This window comes from Coccomyxa subellipsoidea (assembly GCF_000258705.1).
Source record: "Coccomyxa subellipsoidea C-169, whole genome shotgun sequence".
Taxonomy (NCBI): domain Eukaryota; kingdom Viridiplantae; phylum Chlorophyta; class Trebouxiophyceae; family Coccomyxaceae; genus Coccomyxa; species Coccomyxa subellipsoidea.
The window spans coordinates 588,962-599,838 of record NW_005178034.1 but is presented as its reverse complement, the minus strand read 5'-3'; the positions used below and the strand labels follow the sequence as shown (position 1 = coordinate 599,838).

Genomic DNA, 10,877 nt, shown 5'->3' with positions numbered 1-10,877 from the left:
AATTATTGGAACAAAGGGAGATTCACTCCATGTCCTCCAGGTCAGAGGGGTCTCCCTCCTCCCAGCCGGCGGTCGACTCAACCTCCATCCTGCGCAGTTCCTGCTCTGCTGCCAGCGCCTCCATTGCCTTCTTCTTTGATGCTGCGTCTACGATCTTGATTCCCTGTACAGAATGTTGCTCCCCTCAGCTTGGCTTTCGTACGGCTGCTGCTGGGCGAGCGTTCCATCATTCCCACCAGCCATGGAGCACTCATAAGCTCCCACTGCAGAGGTCAGGCCTCACACAAACAATAACTTGTTCTGCAATGGAAGTGCTCACCTTGACACGTGCTCCCTTCCGGATGCGGATTCCTTTCAGCTTTTTCTTTGGCTTGGCTGGGCTGGCTGTCTGCTTCTTATCCTTCTTTTGCACCTTCAGCTGCTTCTTGACAACATCAAGCTTTTCACCTGCGCAATACAACTGTGATCATTTGGAAAGGTCAAGAAACAGTAGGGTGCAGTAGGGTGAGTGTGTGGGCATTCTGAGGTTCTGAGGTTCTGAGCAGAGCAATGCGCTTTTGCGGAATGCTTCTACATAATGCTACAGGGCGAAACACTTCCAATATGTAGATTCTTATCTGAAGACTCACGCTGCAGATCAAATGCATGCCGGTTCCTCTGAGTGGACTTCTTGTTCTTTTTAGACATCTCGCCTCCTAGGCTCCTGAAAGCACATAGCACGTTCAATTTCAAGAACACCTGAACATCCAAGATATTCTTCACAGATTACCATGATCAATGCAAGGTTGGACAAGTGAAGAACAAGAGGCGACTCACTACAAATTGTCTTTATCTTCTGCAGATAAGTCGACTCGATGGAATTGTAGATCTTTGGCTAATGTTCAACTTGTATATCGTTCGCAGGCAATATCCCAGATCACCGCAGAAGCGGACTTTGTTACATCTGCCTGGCAGAGAGAGGGTGCAGCCGCTGGAGACAAGGAACGCCCGGCAACGGCTGTGGCAAGCATCATTCGTTTTCCAATTTGCTGTTTTCAGTTGCCTTGTCTGGATCGATCATATTGAAGACTTTGCTGATCTATAGCATCTATTGAATTGTTCCCAATTGAACGCTTTGCAGCGCGATTGTCATACTAAGGTTGTGTACTAGGCTTCTGAGTGGGCATTTTCCTCTAGGAAGCGTCACCTGCTATCGTCAAAAGGAGTTCGATTCTACCAAAATTATATCCAAAAGATTGGTTTGGATAGTTAGTACTGTATTCGAGTGGGGGTGCAGCCATGGTCCTGCACAAGGAGCAGGCCCTTGGGGCGCCACCTCCCTGCATTACTGACGGCGATCTCGTCATTGTGTACGAACAATTCGACGCTATGAAGGCAGTGTATGTGGACGCAAAGCAGAACATCCAAAGCCGCTTTGGATGCTTCCCCATGAAGGTCAGCACCTCGTCCCAGTGTGTACAAACTCCCAACAACACAGCTTGCATCGAATGACACATGTGACGTCTGATGCAGGATTGGGTGGGCAAGCCATATGGAAGCCGAGTGTGCGCCAAGGGCAAGAGCCAGGGGTGGGTACACATCCTAGCGCCTACGCCAGAGCTCTGGACGCAGGTGCTCAAGCATCGGACGCAGATCCTCTATGCCGCTGACATAGCCATGATCTGCTCATTCCTGGAGCTGCGGCCCGGCTGCACAGGCAAGGATCTCCTATCCCGAGCCACACAGCTTGGTATGTCATCGGCATGCAGGGACCTGTGAGGCATGCATGAAATAAATCGCCATCCACGATGGCAGTGCATTACTCGGGTTGATATGTGCAGCTTGCTGTTGGTTTCTTGTAGCTATCATGTGTTGGCGCTTGTGCTTTTGCTGCAAGGCAAGCTTGTCAGCATTATGCCCAGCTTGCATTGTCAGGGTGGCAGGATTGGAACCTTTTGCCCCCAGGTTTAGGAAGCTTTGGGCGCCTGTTCTGGCCTCTCATCTGATCTTACAAGTTCAAATTGTGGACTGTGCAGTGCTGGAGAGCGGGACGGGCAGCGGTTCGCTGACGCACTCGCTGGCGCGTGCCGTGGCGCCGAGCGGCCACGTGCACACATTCGATTTTCACCAAAAGCGCGCAGAGGAGGCGGCCGCTGAATTCGCACGCCACGGCCTCGGCCAACTAGTCACCGTCCAGCACCGAAACATCGAGGCGCACGGCTTCCCAGAGGACCTCCATGGCTCGGCCGACGCGCTCTTCCTCGACCTTCCTGGGCCCTGGAATGTGAGAGGCCCCTGCTCTCCTGCATCAAGCAGTCATTGGCAGTATGTGACCTGCCTGCACCATGCAAGACATTGCTGGACAACTTACAGTTGGTCTCAGCTGCTGCTTTGATCAATCCGATCACCAAGCAAGTTCCTGTACAGTGGCACAGTGATCTGACATATAGACAAGACACCGTTGGCCCAACTGAGCCCGGGGCTCAGCGCTCCCTATTTTATGACCTTTCATGACCCTATCTTCAGATCTGACCCGTTCCTTGGCAGTGCACCCCAACTCTGCAACCTGCCAGGCATATTTGGATGAATTCAGGCACTAGGAGATTGACAAGCAGATCATGTATGCGCAGGTGGTCGCATCAGCGGCGGCTTGCCTACGGCCGGACGGGGTGTTCTGCTCCTTCAGCCCCTGCATAGAGCAGGTGCAGCGAACATGCGTGGCGTTATCTGACGGCGGCTTCACAGCGCCGCGCACGATGGAGTGCCTGCTGCGCTCCTACGAGGTGCACAGCCAGCGCATCACCTGCGATCTGGACAAGGCTGACGCCGCAGCCGCGGCCGCCGCAGAGTCCAAGAAGCGCAAGCGCGACGGCGGTGGAGGGCCCGCTGAAGGTGCATTGGCTGCTTTGCAGCCAGCAGCGCTCATTGTGCAGCATTGAGGGTTTTTGCTTCTGTGCATGTCTTTTCCTTACTGGAAGGGGCAAGTTTTCTTTGAATGCAAGTAGGTGAACGCTGATGTGTGAGAACGTGTGGTTGCGTGGAAGTGTCTAGGTGATGTGCATTTTTTGTCTGAGAAAATTGGGCAGTGCTGATTACTGTATAGCTCAGTTTCTGTGGTGGTTGTGCAGGGAGGCAGCGGGGAGGATATGTGAGTGAGGGTGATGGAAAGAGCACTTTCATAGCAGCATATCCAACAGCTGAGACGCGGGGCCACACAGGATATCTCACCTTTGCTCGGAAACTAGTCAGCCCCATTCAGGAAGCTGGCGTGGACGAGGGCTCAGCTGAGGTTGTTGGACCCCCTATAACAGTCACTGTCACCACAGTAGAGGGCACTTGAGCAAGTGATGTATAGCTGGTACTGGATTCAAGCGAGCCACTGAGTGTGGTCAGAGAGTGTTGTGTGGCAGCATCGTATAGTTGTCATCATGCACCAGAACAATAATTGAACTGTTTCTGCTTCGCTCTTGGCTGTTGGAACAAGGGACCTCGGCTGTTGGAATGAGGGTCCCCCTACGATAGGGCTTGACATTTACAGCGCACGGTAATCCAATCACACATTCAGCTCCGCAAAATGGATTTTCATAAAAGCATAGAAGTGCTTTTGCTTCTGCCTTTGTCACTGCCTACTGATGGCTTCTCAGGATAATTGCCGATCAGTGATACTGAGCACACCATCAAGGTCACCATTTCCTAGATTCTGTTTCCAACATTCCCAAACAGTACCTCCTCTTCAGTGGCCCTACAATAGGTGAGGTGAATATGCGTTGCGTCGCAAAATTTGTCATGTTCAATGTGTTCCATTTCCTCTTCTCAAGGTGACTGTGCAATCCCGTTTTGCCCTCTCTCTCAGATCCTCTCAAAAAAGTCTTAACTAGCTTCATTTAGTGCCCTCAAAACACAGCATAATTCTCTGCTCACTTCTGGCCAGTGGCCTTCTTGGCAGCATCTGCCACCTTGTCTGCTGCATCCTTCACACCCTCTTTCACATTGTCTGCTGCGTCCTTCACGCCCTCTGTGAACTTGTTGACCTGCAAATTCACAAATGCTCGTCAATACATACGCACAGGCAGCCTGCATGGGCAGAATGCTGTGTTCACTGCACAATGAGGAAAGTCAGAGTTGCAACATGCAAATATGGGCCTGCCAAAGTGTGCACAAATGAGTGTCTAAGAGTACATCACCTCTTGCTCATCCTTCATCTGCTTTGACTGCTTGCCAAAGCCCTCGCGCGACAGTGTGGTCTTCTCCAAGGGGTTGTTGTTCTTGGGCTCTGCCCAAACGCTGTCGTGGTCCTGCAACGAAGACGGGAATAATATACGTTATCTCAGCGTTTGATGAAGTTGGTTACACAGGAATGTTACAATACTATTCCTATAGCAAAGGGCATGCCGCACTGCACATAACTAGTGAGAGGCCGAGTCACGTCACGCAATTTGCTGCATTACTAGTAAAATTCATAAGAATTTGATATGCGAGACTGCGATGCATCCAAAATGGAGAGTTCAAGCTGCTGTAAAAGTACACCACATCTGCCAACGCGATGATAAGGATGGGCTCGGCTGCGAAAGCGTCCTACGGCCCCTTAAACCAATGCAGACTTGCAAGACAATTAAATCAAGATTAATCACCTTCTTCTCCTTGTTCTTCTTGGTCTTCTCGGGATCGTTGACCTCGCCGATGAAGGGGTTCGCCCGCAGAGGAGCAAGCCTCCTTGGGGCCGGTCGCTGCACGCCCGGACGGGCAACGCTGGGGCGTGTGCTCAGGAGCACCGAGGTCGACATCGCTGAAATGGAAGCCATTTTGATCAGGTTGATTCTCGATCTGGGAAATTATGCTGGCGACGAGGCAGCTGCACAGAACTATTTGAAGGAGCTGGATCTTTTGGGCAGGCCATGATCACCAAGCTTATCTGACGGTCGAGTCGCCCAAGAAATGGCCCAATTCATTTTGAAGGACAATTGTTGTTTATCTACAATTTGCTGTAGCTTGCAGAGGAAGGATTTGGGAGTTCTGCTTTCCTTGCCCACAAGCATCCTGTAAACCGGTCCAAGCAGCAAGCAGGATGCATCCTCCTCCCCAGGGGCCTCAGCCAATCCCTGGCATCCGTGTCCGACCACCCCTGGTGGCTCCGATGCAAGGACAAGTTGTCACGCATTACGAAACATTCACTCCTCAGGTGGGTAGACTTCCTTTCTTGCTGCAATATGGTGGATTTCCGATAGAAAAGGTCGCAAGCCCAGCGCGCTTCTAATATATATGATACTTTTCAAAAAAATGCAATCTCAGCAACTGCGGTCAAGTTCCCACGCAGTTTGTCAGTCGGAGATTGATGCCAGCTAAGCATGATCGTGACGCTCACCTGAGGTGAAGCTCTTGGGTGCCCACAGTCAGGATGTTGCAAGTGCGAAGGGATGACGCAAACGGGTTACATTTCCGTTATCCTTCTCGTCCTGTTTTTCTGGCCGCTGGCATTCCTCCCCTGCGTGATGCAGGAGTGTTTCGAGGTGAGCCCTGCAGGCTCTGACGACACCTGTGCAATGATCTATGGCCTTTCAAATTGAAGCTGTACCCATCTTTTCTAAATATTTGAACCTGCAATTGTTGGTTGCCTTATTAGAACTGTCCTGGTATTGAGACCTTGTGCAACTTTTGCAGCCCCAGCAGCGCCCAGTCTTCGGCTATGGTCCAGGCCAGAACCCCATCCCAGTGGCTGAGCCCGTCCAAGGACAGCCAGTGTACACCAAGGCCACCGAACCCCCCGTTTGATTGGTTTTAAATAGTCAGCGCCAAGGGGACGGGACTTCTGGGGTTTTATTGTGCTTGGAGGGTTACAAGGAGCTGCATGCTGCGTGGAAGGATGCAACACTCGGTCGCATGCAAATGTGCCGCAGCTGTTGTTGTGCGAGCATGATTGACCAGCGCTCTTGCTCGGTAAGGAAGTGAGGTAGCGTTGCTTTGTTGTATGCTGGGAGTACTGACCATCTCGTTTTGACAGCTGATAAGAAAGGCAAAAGGTGTCTGTGCGCATCTTTGACAACGAACGCCACGGTGATGGATGTAATGCACAAAAGAACGCCATCCTGTTGTCGTGCTTTCTGTACTGCTTTTCACTTCCATAGCAGTACTGTCTGAGACTGCCTCCTGTTTATGATCGGTCAGCCTGCAGCCCTGTTGCTTAGGAGTACAGAGAAGAGTGCAGAGCTGACCTTCTTGCCGAATACTCCACAGTGACAGATCGCGCATATTCTGGCATTCGGAGACGTGTCGGGACCAGAAGGAGCACTTCGATTTGTTCTTACAATTGCCACACGCATATTCTGAAATACCCTTACTGAATAGCCATGTAAGGCATCCTTCTCAATTGGATTGCACTTACAAATTTTCCATTGCACAATGTCTGCAGCTTTGCATGCATTCCACTTGTGTGGCACCGCATGCCATGCATGCAGTCCACAATGTGCTCAGCGCTGTCTGTTGTAACAAAATTCCTTGATATCAATTCATAACGGCAGTGCATGACAGAGTGGATCATGAATGGCGTTCCCACTGCTGAGAGACTGCAATCTTCAGGCCACACACCTAGATGGAATGTAGAGTGAACTCATCATGGTGCCTGCAAGGATCGCAGGCATCTTGTATTCAGCGCCCAATGTTGAGAGCTTGACAGCAGGCTGTCCCTTGTTTGCTCCTAATATTTTCTGTGATCCACCCTGAGCTGGTGCACAATTGCTGTGTGGCTAAAATTGAAACCTTGAAACGCTTCTGGCCTTGAATGGTAGGAGAAGCATGTCATACAGATATCAACACTGAAACGCTGGGTGCGTTCAGCGAGGATCTGCTCGCTGCAGTGATCTCTCCGACCTCTGATATTGCCCCATTTCTGCATTTTAATAATTAATCTCCCATCAGCGCAAAACTTTGTCCCAAGCTGCAACCACCTCTGGACTCCCATACCACGGCAGGCCATAAAATGGAAAGATGTTCATGTGCCGCACATCTGGAAGTATGATGACTCCTGCAGCTCCTGGCAGTATAGCCAAGCATGTTGGCGCCACACCATCTCCAACTGCTCCGCTCTGTCTGAGAGACACCTGCGCAACAGCCAAGGTAAAGGTTCTCGAGGGTGCTTAGCCACGCTCCCGTCATCTCTCCTCTGAAGCTACCTCATGGGTGCTCTGCCTCTGAAACTCGCTTACAGAACTGCAGTTGGCGCTGCAAGCATGTCAACCCTCCAAAGCAGATGCCGTGCAATGTGGGAACCCAGAGTTTGGTGATGAACGGGTGATTTACCTTGTAAGAGACTGCCGAGTACACTGCATATATCCAGTCTCTCATCTGCTCCACTCCCCAGCCTTTCAAGTGGCTCCCCTGCAGGCAGCAACCTTGACTGCTGATAAGTGCTGGAACACAGACCTGTCGAGAGCGCAGATGACTGTAGAACTCTATGAACAGAATTGCTGGACAGTGAAGTGATCTGCACTTGCATGCCGTCATGAGCATCGCAAACCCTAAGAGGGGAAAGACCTGGCAGCATCCGGCCACGCAGGTGATGCGCGTGCCAGGAAGCTGGGTAGCGTCACGGTAGTAATAATTAGTAAACGCCAAGCTGTTTGTCCTGATCAGGTGCGCCTCCTGGGATGGCAGATCTGGAGGCAAAGGCACCTCGTTGGAACGTTGCTCCTGTTACAAAAGCTTGCAACAGTCAACACAGCCCCAGAAATTGTGCTCCCCACCTATCACCTGAATGGATGATGCTGAGTTTATTAGAGACTTGAAGGGAAAGTAAGCACTGAAACATTAGTGCAGCCGTGCTCGTCTGATTGCTCAAGTTACCTTCAAGCTGAAAAGAAATTTGAAGGGATACTTCTCTGCAGAAGTGAAGCCGGTGCCCAAAGTCACCAGCAATTCTGCCTTTGTGGCTCCATTGTATATTACACCTGCACATAGCACGTCTGGGATTTGAGCTTATTTAACTGCACTTTTGACAGGCAGAGCAGAAGCAAGAAATCTTTGCACGTCCGAAATCTCGCAGGATGGAATTCACACCATCTCACGCTGGAGATGGTTGCTAGTGCTCAAGGCATGACTCGCAAGCTGATCCAGGGAGATCCACAGCTTACCATCATAAGGCTGACTTCCGAGCAGGATTAAAGCAAGAACTCCTCCCTGGGAGTGTGCTACTAAAGAGACCAAGCCATGCCTTTCAAAGAGCCTGTCCAGCTGAGTGAGCACACGAGACAGATACCAGGCAAAAGATTGGCCGGCAAACACGTTTGGCAGCCACTCGTGCGTGCTCACTGGAACCACCGTCACTGCAAGAACACAGATTGCCTCCTTAATGACTCTGGCATACATGCATCCCTAAGATGGATAGGATTGTACATGCCTGTGAGACAAGTGCACGTGCGCTAGATTTCACCAGCGTGAGGGTCACTGTGTCAGACCTTCCGGGTGGCCTTGACTGCGCAGAGCTGTTGCCATATCGCTGTAGAGACCAGACCAGCCTCCAAAGCCGGGAACGATCAAGACAGCGCTCCGCTGATTGTCTCCTGAGGGTGCAAATGGCTCAGCTGCAACACGAGTTCCAGCAGGATGTGCACTTTCACGTCTGTCGTTTGTGCAGAAGGGGCACCCCAGACAAGGACACACCTGAATGGACAATAGGCGCCGTATTTGGTTTGTCATCTAGACAGCGGTCGGCCCCATAGCCCTGCAGCTACTAATCTGTCGATCAATCGCAATGGTCAATTTGATAGTCCTGTGTCAGTGGGTTCATCAGGCCAGAAAAAACTGCAGAGGCGACGGAGGGCTGTGCTCACCTGTTCACCTCTAGACAATGTTTCTGCAGTTTCCAAAAGGAAGTAGAGTCAACGCAAACGCGAAGCAAAGTGGTCAAGTGGTGCGAAATATGAGAAACGTCACGTCCATCGTGGGTCACACAAACAGGCGACACCTGATGCGTAGAAGGTGTTGGGGCACTTCTTTATCTTCCTAAACCCTTTTTTAAACGCGAAAAGATTGCTGGTTGTCCACGACAGTGATGCTGGCAGCAATCCACTGAGAAAATTTGGCTTCATGGCTTCTTGACGAGGAAGCAGTCAGTTTTGAATCAACCCTCAATTCCTGCTTAAGCATTTCAGATATTGTACATGATTGCGTAAGAGACTTGAGCCAGACTCAACGGAGACAACTGCCGCAAAGTTGTGTGGGTTTGTCAATGTTGCATCTCCAAGGACTAATACTGCAATATTCTGCAAATTGCCTAAAAGCATTGGGGCTAATTCATTGAGGTGTGGCCCATGTGCGTACACTCTACTTGCTGCTATGCTTGAAAGTCCGGGCGAAGAGCTGCTTCCAACCTGATCGAGAATCCAACAGGATGTTGAGTCAGGTTGAGCGGAAGCTTCCATGGCCTTATCGTACTAATATTCGAAGGCTAGGTTCTAAATCTTCGTCCTAGGTCTCAATTTCCCCGAACAGACGAACCCTTTCAGCATTTTTTGATTCAAGAGCTGCAGTCATTCGCAAAGTGTGCAGCATGATTAAGAAGACGCTTGTTATCGGCGTGGAGAACACCAAGGTGAGGACTCTACGCTGATGTCGCCTTTGCGCAACACCGAAGCTTGTTGCAGCGAGAGAGCTGCCGAGAGTGTACGCCTTCTACAAAGTTTCAGTCATCGACTGTCGGCACGGCTTTGCCTCATTCCTTTGCGCTTCGGATTGCAGGAGTGTCTCAAAGCCGTGGACTTCGCGATCGAGCACTTCCCCACCGGTAAACGTCCTTTATATCACACCATGTTTTTGCCGTTTCAAGTGTCATCGAGCAAGCAAACTGCGATGACTTCATACCTCAAAGTGCAACACCAGGCCGGCCCTGCGCAACACTCAAACAGTTGTCCAAGGTTCTTCTGCTGTGTCAGCAGGATACGTGTACCATGTGCTGCACGTTCAGTCGCGCCCTCTCGCAACCTCCATCGTCGCGAGCGCTGCCGCGGCTGAGTTTGCCTACGAGAACACTGAAGCCATCGGGAAAGAGATGGTACACCTTGAATGTCCTGGTGTCCTGCAACAACAAATATTTTCAACAATTATCTTGCCTGTGCTACATGGCGTCCCTTTCATGATGTGCCCCTAAATGCTCAGTTCTAATTGCAGCTTCCTTTGTATTCTATAAACAGAAATGCGTGCAACAGCTGATGCGATTGCCGTTGCTGTGAGATGCAGGTCGCTGCCTCAGGGCACTTCATGCACGAAGTCTTCGCACCAAGGGCACAGAGTGCAGGAGCTGAGGTCCTCGCAGTGGTGGAGACTTCCAATGGCAACAGCGGTGCTGTCATCTGTGAGTTGATCTGGATTACTAATCTGAAGCCTCCACAGTGCGATGCCAGGTGCATGCTCATTAAATATAAAAATTTGCTCAGTAAACATGCGTGACTTCACTTTTCTTCAAAAGCAATTGCAAAGTGTACTTCCAAATGTGCAATTTGTGATGTCATGAAACACTATCTTACAATCTGCAGTCTGAGCACTCGCATGGCGTTGCACCATAATAGTTTGATACATGCAGCCCTGTTCAGACTTGCATGTACCCAACAAGCCTAGACTCGATATCGCTCATGATCATTCATTTACACTGCCAGTGACATCACATCATCATCATCAGCTCTAAGAATAGCATGATAATGATGATGGTTCGGAAGGCTTTTTCCCTGCTTGTCAGTCAGGCCTGAGGATGACATGTGAAAGCGGGGATTTTGTTGTCGCTGGCACCAGCATCCACTTATATTGATATGAGATGGTGCATGCGCATGCTTTCCACCCACTACAACAGAGTCTGTGAGTCTTATGATAATGGCGTGCATGCTGCACTTTGGCAGACCGTATTGCCTGACAAA

The 10,877-nt window shown here is 50.6% G+C and overlaps 5 protein-coding genes across 5 annotated transcripts; 3 read left to right on the top strand and 2 right to left on the bottom strand.

The window, feature by feature from the left end:
- Positions 1–22: 22 nt before the first annotated feature.
- Positions 23–687, bottom strand: COCSUDRAFT_63780 (hypothetical protein; the record flags this gene model as incomplete). The annotated part of the gene is made up of 3 exons (XM_005647125.1): positions 23–163; positions 320–447; positions 630–687. 3 exons carry the CDS (start codon positions 685–687, stop codon positions 23–25), a joined length of 327 nt encoding a protein of 108 aa, XP_005647182.1.
- Positions 688–1,323: 636 nt separating this feature from the next.
- On the top strand, positions 1,324–3,217 carry COCSUDRAFT_5625 (tRNA methyltransferase complex GCD14 subunit; the record flags this gene model as incomplete). Its single annotated transcript, XM_005647124.1, has 5 exons — positions 1,324–1,434; positions 1,513–1,729; positions 2,016–2,263; positions 2,610–2,853; positions 3,123–3,217. Coding segments are annotated over 5 exons (915 nt in total), but the record flags the coding sequence as incomplete, so codon positions are not given.
- Positions 3,218–3,896: 679 nt separating this feature from the next.
- On the bottom strand, positions 3,897–4,801 carry COCSUDRAFT_66322 (hypothetical protein; the record flags this gene model as incomplete). The annotated part of the gene is made up of 3 exons (XM_005647123.1): positions 4,611–4,801; positions 4,164–4,274; positions 3,897–4,010 (listed from the first exon to the last, which is right to left on the bottom strand). Exons 1-3 carry the CDS (start codon positions 4,779–4,781, stop codon positions 3,897–3,899), a joined length of 396 nt encoding a protein of 131 aa, XP_005647180.1. The 5' UTR covers positions 4,782–4,801.
- Positions 4,802–4,934: 133 nt separating this feature from the next.
- On the top strand, positions 4,935–6,339 carry COCSUDRAFT_53614 (hypothetical protein). The gene is made up of 3 exons (XM_005647122.1): positions 4,935–5,158; positions 5,370–5,486; positions 5,638–6,339. Exons 1-3 carry the CDS (start codon positions 5,045–5,047, stop codon positions 5,746–5,748), a joined length of 342 nt encoding a protein of 113 aa, XP_005647179.1. The 5' UTR covers positions 4,935–5,044; the 3' UTR covers positions 5,749–6,339.
- Positions 6,340–9,520: 3,181 nt separating this feature from the next.
- Positions 9,521–10,725, top strand: COCSUDRAFT_63777 (hypothetical protein; the record flags this gene model as incomplete). Its single annotated transcript, XM_005647121.1, has 5 exons — positions 9,521–9,562; positions 9,709–9,754; positions 9,906–10,021; positions 10,207–10,321; positions 10,703–10,725. 5 exons carry the CDS (start codon positions 9,521–9,523, stop codon positions 10,723–10,725), a joined length of 342 nt encoding a protein of 113 aa, XP_005647178.1.
- Between the last annotated feature and the right edge of the window lie 152 nt (positions 10,726–10,877).